The sequence below is a fragment of the Otolemur garnettii genome, unplaced genomic scaffold (assembly GCF_000181295.1).
Source record: "Otolemur garnettii isolate 467f Iridium unplaced genomic scaffold, OtoGar3 scaffold00006, whole genome shotgun sequence".
NCBI classification, from domain to species: domain Eukaryota; kingdom Metazoa; phylum Chordata; class Mammalia; order Primates; family Galagidae; genus Otolemur; species Otolemur garnettii.
In genome coordinates this window covers 20,468,199-20,475,313 of record NW_003852401.1, presented here as the reverse complement: position 1 = coordinate 20,475,313, position 7,115 = coordinate 20,468,199, and the positions used below count along the sequence as shown (strand labels likewise).

General features: G+C 38.5%; 1 protein-coding gene across 3 annotated transcripts in view; it reads left to right on the top strand.

The window, feature by feature from the left end:
- The window catches only part of UHRF2 (ubiquitin like with PHD and ring finger domains 2), an 88,483-nt gene that overhangs the window by 41,327 nt on the left and 40,041 nt on the right, over positions 1 to 7,115 (top strand). For all 3 annotated transcript variants that reach the window (XM_012814001.2, XM_023508350.1, XM_023508357.1), the window contains exon 4: positions 5,517 to 5,735. In XM_012814001.2, coding sequence (XP_012669455.1) covers positions 5,517 to 5,735 — 219 coding nt within the window. The remainder of the gene's footprint in view (positions 1 to 5,516; positions 5,736 to 7,115) is intronic.

The window sequence follows — 7,115 nt, the reverse complement described above, 5'->3', positions numbered from 1 at the left end:
TTTTTTTTTTTTTTTTTTTTGAGACAGTCTTATTTTGTCACCCTTGGTAGAGTTCAGTAACATAGCTTAGAGCAACCTCAAACTCTTGGGCTCAAGTAATTCTCTTGCCTCAACCTCCTGAGTAGGAGGGGCTACAGGCACCTGCCCCAACACCCAGCTATTTTTAGAGATGGGGTCTTTCTTTAGCTCAGGCTGGTTTAGAACTCTTGAGCTCAGGCATTCTACCCACTTTGGCCTCCCAGAGTGCTCGGATTACAGGTGTGAACCACCGCACCCAGCCTTGGTTTCTACTATACTGACTATTTGATTCTAGTCCTATTACAAAAAGTACAGCTATAAATAACCTGTGTTATCTTCTCATGGAGATTTGTATGTTTGGGATATATTCCTATAAGTGGAATTCCTGGGTCAGAAGGTAAATATAGGCAATTTTGCTGATTATAGCCAGATGCCCATAACCTATCAACAGATTATAATCATATTTCATAAAATATAGCAAATAGATTTTAGAATCTTCACTTTTGACAAAAGAATGATATGAATTGGTAGATATCTTAAAGACAAGAGGACTGAATAGCATCACTGTGGTCATCAGATGGCCAAGAAGGGTACTCAAAAGTGACCATAGTGATATTCAGCAGTGAGATATGTAGCATTTTTTTCTAGGATGAGTTCCCAAACTTAATTGTTTGACCTTAAGGTGCTCAGAAAAAATATATAGTAGAACCTCTGTAAGTTGACTACTCAAAGGACTGTAACTAATCAACATAGAGAGGTGGCCGACATAAGGAATTAGGTTTACTGTACTGATACACACATTTGGTACATGTCTAGTTTGTTAAAAGGAAGTGGTTATTGTGGGGAGGTGGCCAACTATGGAGGCTCTACTGTATTAGTTGAGTACTTGGTATGTTCTTGACTTTTTAAGAATAGTTTTATATCCCCTGTGGGCTAGAATTAGGAAATGGATACTTCATTTTCATGACTTATCTTTTACAGATTTAACTATAGTATGTACACATTATGCATATAATTTACATAACTTTGTTCCGAATTTGTACAAATTTAGTTTTAGTGCATACATAGCTTAAATTCCCTTGCTTGGGTATATAGAATAACTTATTTTTCCCTGTCTCTATATAAACATGTTTTTATTTACAATTTAAAAATTGTTCAGGTTCCCTGTTTTCTAAAAAATACAGTAGAACCTCCACGGTTGATTACCTCCTTACATTGATCACCTCCTTAAGTTGCCCTAATTTTCATAGACCAGGCATGCCCCATATGTACATATCAGAACAGTAGGCCTAGTTCCTTATGTTGACCACTTCGGTGTTTTGACCAATTTGCTACAGTCCCTTGGATGGTCAACTTACACAGTATAGAATGGAAACTGTATTTCCATTCAGGGTATGTCATTTTGACAAACTTAGGCAAACGGAGAACTTTTTAGCCATTGAAACATGCTTTTTACTTTATTTTAAAAGCATAAGGAATGATGATAATGTCATGAGTCAAAATTTTCATATTATAGCTGAGAAAGGAATCTCACCTAAAATAATTTTCTATCTTAGCCCTTAAGAATAGAATATTGAGGTAGGAAATGAATTCAAAACTTTAAAATTAGAAAATCCCTAAAGGATGTAGTTTAACTTCTTCATTTTATAGATGGAGAAAAATGTTGGTTATTTTTCTGACCAATCTGTTGTGAAACAACATAGCTGTATACACACCAGATGTTGAGCTAGGGACTTATACATTTAGGTTTGACCATTGAAAAGTAGGATGAATAGGAAAAGAGTAGAACCAAGTATGAATTTGTACTTGTCAGGTTCCTTCTTTAGTAGTATTTATGTGTAACAAAAATATTAACAACTGATATTTACCCCATCATGTACTGTTCTAAGTGCTTTAAAGATCTCTTTTTATTTTTCAAACCCCACCATCTGAGATAGTTAGCATTAGGTATATTTTACAGATGAGCACTAGTCCCAGAGGTTTAGTTAGTTTCCCAACCATACACTATGCCCAGAAGCTAAATCAAGGGGATAGAGGAAAGCTGAGGGTAAAGGGGACATATTAATTAGGGAATCTAAACCTAGGCAGGCTGAAAATAGAACATACTTTGAAAGAAGATCCTAGAATGGGCTCGGCGCCTATAGCTCAACCGGCTAAGGCGCCAGCCACGTACACCTAAGGTGGCGAGTTCGAATCCCCAGCCCGGACCTGCCAAACAACAATGACGGCTGCAACCAAAAAATAGCCAGGCGTTGTGGCGGGCGCCTGTGGTCCCAGCTACCTGGGAGGCGGAGGCAGGAGACTCGCTTGAGCCCAGGAGTTGGAGGTTGCTGTGAGCTGTAATGCCACAGCACTCTACCCAAGGGGACAGCTTGAGGCTCTGTCTCAAAAAAAAAAAAAAAAAAAAGAAGATCCTAGAATGAACTTTGTTATATAAGTTGAAGGAAATTTTTAAAAATGTTTTTAATTACAAAATTAAGGCTGAGGAGGGTGGCAAGGACACATAGGCTGTTAAGTAGTTAAGTATTAGATCTGTTGTGGCAAGAGTATATATAAACGTATTCATAGAACTAAGGCACAGAATAAGTTCAGAAGCTTATCTTTGATTCAGTATGAAGTATCTTTTTCCTATGTCCGAACCATGAAGATAGAATAGCTTTGCTTAGAGTTATACTGTGCAGGCAGAGAGATTGATTATTTGGAAGGCTCGTTGTAAAAGGGAATTGCTGCATTGAGAGGATAAATGGACCAGGTAGTCTGAAGCCCTTTGCCAATCCTGAGATTTTTTTTTTTTTAATTAACTAAAACTTAGAGGCTTGATTAGACTGGATGATTATGATCCCACACAAGATTAATATCTACTTATCCTAAATGTGTAAGGTATACTATGAGAGTTCTAGGCTTTCATAGTTCTTGTTTGAGTTATAAGAACCAAGGCTAGTTGTTAGAGCTGCTTGTAACTTTAGACCCATTTTCATTTTGAGCAGGCCACTCTTAGTTGGTTTTCTTCCCTTAGTTTCTACTTTGTTAATGCTGTTTCACGAGGGTATGATACTTAATTCTTGTGTTCTTATAGCATGGCACAGTAGGCTCTTTTTTTTTTTAGTTTTTGGCCGGGCCTGGGTTTGAACCACCACCTCCGGCATATGGGGCTGGCGCCTACTTTGAGCCACAGGTACCACCCAGCACAGTAGGCTCTTAAACTTGAGCATGCATCAGGATCACTGAGATTTGTAAAAATAGATTGTTAGGCTTTGTTTCCAGGAATTCTGACTCAGACTCTGAAGTAAGCCTGAGTAAAGCAAATGCATTTCTAGGCCAGGCGTGGTGGCTTACACAAGTAATCCTAGCACTCTGGGAGGCTGAGGAGGGATCATTCCTTGAACTCAGGAGTTCAAGACCAGCTGGAGCAACAGTGAGACCCCATCTCTACTAAAAATAGAAAAATTAGCCAGGCTTTGTTGTGGGTGCCTGTAGTCCCAGCTCCTCAGGAGGCTGAGGGAGGAGGATCACTTGAACCGAACCCAGGAATTTGAGGTTGCTGTGAGCTAGGCTAAGACCATGACACTCTAACCTGAGCAACAGAGTGAGACTCTGTCTTAAAAAAATAAATAAATAAAATAAATTGCATTTCTAACACATCCCCAGGTGATACTAATGGTATAGAGACCACACTTTGAGAACCACTGCTATAGTAGTTTAGCCTACCTCAATAGATCTTTGTAAGAGCAAAATTGTAAGTCAATATTGTTTACTTTGGTCTGATAATACCAAGAAGTTAGGCCTAAAATTGAAGAAGTGCCTAACGCTTTCAGATTAGGTCATGTTTGGGCTTATTATGCTTACCCTCAGAAAATATAAATAAATCCAAGATTATCTGCTGGAGTTTCTTTTACATATTCTACTTTCTGGTGCGTATAAACTGGGGGTATTTTTTTTTTTTTTTAATATTTGTAGGGATCTGTCCACAAAAAAGAGCTAGAAGCTTATCTTCCTTTTCCTGGGAAAAATGGAGGCTATTGGAGAATGCTATGTTCATGTTTTTATTATGCATAAAGCATATAGCAGACTTCAGTGAACTGGGTCAAAGATCAGAGAAGGACTAACATCTAGCCCTATTAAAATAGTTCTTGGCTAAGCACAGTGTCTCATGTGTGTAATCTTAGCACTTTGGGAGGTTGAGGAAGGAGGATTTATTGAGGCCAGGAGTTTGACCAGCCTGGGCAACATTACAAGAGTCTTTATAGTAAAACTTAAAATTACCAGGCATGGTAATGCATGCCTGTAGTCCTAGCTAGTTAAGAGACTGAGGTAGGAGGGTCACTTGGGCCCAGGTGTCCAAGGTTGCAGAACTATCATGGTTGTAGAGCCACTACACTGCAATCCAGGTGACTAAATAAAATAATTCTTGGCTCGGCACCTATAGCTCAACCGGCTAAGGCGCCAGCCACATACACCTAAGGTGGCGGGTTTGAATCCCCAGCCCGGACCCGCCAAACAACAATGACGGCTGCAACCAAAAAATAGCCGGGCGCTGTGGCGGGCGCCTGTGGTCCCAGCTACTTGGGAGGCGGAGGCAGGAGACTCGCTTGAGCCCTGGAGTTGGAGGTTGCTGTGAGTGTGATGCCATGGCACTCTACCCAGGGGGACAGCTTGAGGCTCTGTCTCAAAAAAAAAAAAAAAAAAAAATTCTTAAACATGGGTTTAAAAAATATAGAGTAAGAACTTGTCCTTTATTACCCCCACCAGTCCCTAGCTTCCCAGCAAGCAATGACTATCTTCAGACCTTAAGAATTGTTTTACTCTGGGAATTAAGATCATGAAAGTATATCCTTTAAGTGCCACAGGAATATACATTATTTTTTGTTGTTGTTGTAGTTGTCATTGTTGTTTAGTTGGCCTGGGCCTAGTTCCAACCCACCAGTCTGGGTGTATGTGGCCAGTGCCCTACACACTGAGCTACATTGTAGCAGCCTGCAGTCTCACCTACCTGGAAGGCTGAGGCAAGAGAATCACATAAGCCCAAGAGTTTGGGGTTGCTGTGAGCTGTAACACCATGGCACTCTACTGAGGGCAACATAGAGAGATTGTCTCAAAAAAAAAAAAAAAAAAGAATATACATTCTTTAATTTAGAAAATCCAGATTATAACAGTAATCATTGACTGAATAGACATGTTCCACATAGTGAGTTCTAGGGAAATAGTATATTGATCCTTCAAGGTTGATATGAATGGTTCTTGAAAATGGGCTGAACCCAGGCCTGGCATTCAGCAAACTATTGGGAGGTGGGCATGTGCACACTTGGAGACCAACCTATAGGTATCACAATGTAGGTGAGAGGGCAACATGAAATAACAGCTGCTATTTAGGGACACTGCAACTTGTTTTACTTTTCCTCATAGATGATTCTACAAATTATATTTTTCTATACATTGTGTAAAATTTTGTCTTGGGTAATCATAATCCACACTCTGATTCTTTCTCTCTCTCTCTCCAGATATCCAGAAAGTGGTATTCTAGAAATGAATGTCAAGGATCTTAGACCACGAGCTAGAACCATTTTGAAATGGAATGAATTAAATATTGGTGATGTGGTAATGGTTAATTACAATGTAGAAAATCCTGAACAAAGAGGTTTTTGGTTTGATGCAGAAATTACCACATTGAAGACAATCTCAAGGACCAAAAAAGAACTTCGTGTGAAAATTTTCTTGGGGTAAGATTCTTGTCTGGTGCCATTTAATTACTGAGCTAATCAAGGAATGTAATATTTAGATATTAAGCGTACGTCCCTTACTAACAAAGATGGAATCTATAAAGGATGGAAATTTCCATACTAAAGGAGAAGATCTTTATAAAGTCCTGAATTCATAAAATTAAGAATGGTTTAAATGTCTAGCTCTCTATAGTTGGAGATATTATTTGGATGAATCTCGGAAATAACATTTTATTGGAGATGCTATAAGGATCCTTATTGATGTAATAGCAGTGAGGAGTACCTAATCAACTGTTTTCGTGGACTGAGTAGCTGAAATATTTCCTTAATGGTATTTTTCCTTCAGTTTACAGAATTCAGGTGTAATGAAGATAATTAAAAATGTAAAGAAATCACCTGAAATAGCAAATCATTCTGATATTTCCACCATTGATTCTTTAAAAAATACTTTCAGATGTTTTCCTCAAATTATAATAAAGTACTAGGCATTGTTTTACACTTTTTTACATTGAGGAAAATATTGTCACCATTTTCTGTGTCTGCATCTTCTGAATAGTTTATTTGTTGAATAGTCACTAATTTACTTTTAAAAATTCTATTGAATTGTTAGTCCTTTATTATAAATATGTTTAAGTAAACACACATCCTGCATCTCTTTAAAAAGAATCTTAGATTTGTTGTGTTGAGCATTGAAAATTGTAGAAGACCTGGCAGTTTTCTTTTACTTAAGTGAAGCAGCCAAGCTAATATTCTTGTCAAGTTCTGGTTAGCTGGATTAATGACACAGGGTAACAAATCTGGAAGCCAGTATCTGCTTGTGGTTAAAAATATAAAGGAAGAGTAGGTAAACTATAGCCCACTAGCTGCCTGTCTTTGTAAATAAAGGTTTGTTGGAACCAAACATGCCCATTGACATAACTGTATTATCTGTGGCTGTTTTTGTGCTGGGCGGCATTCTTGAAAGTTGGTAGCTAAGACTATGTGTCCTGCAAAGTCAAAACCACTTTTTGTCTCTTCGTAGAAAGTTTGCTAAGTACTGAGATAAAGAAAAAGAATGTTCTGAGTGCCAAAAACAGTTTAGAAAACAGATTTTTCATAACTTTCTACAAACACAAGTGTGATTGTATTACTAGACTAAGGGTGTAGCTCAATTATGGACGTCTAAACAGTTTAGAATTCTGATATGGATACAGATTATGAAGGAAAGGAGAAAACACATAAAATAGCTGTGTAAGGGACCTTACATTGTATTTGAGTGTAGGACATATAAAAAGCATGTGTAGGCTCGGCGCCTGTGGCTCAAGTGGCTAAGGCGCCAGCCATGTACACCTGAGCTGGCGGGTTCGAATCCAGCCCGAGCCTGCCAAACAACAATGATGG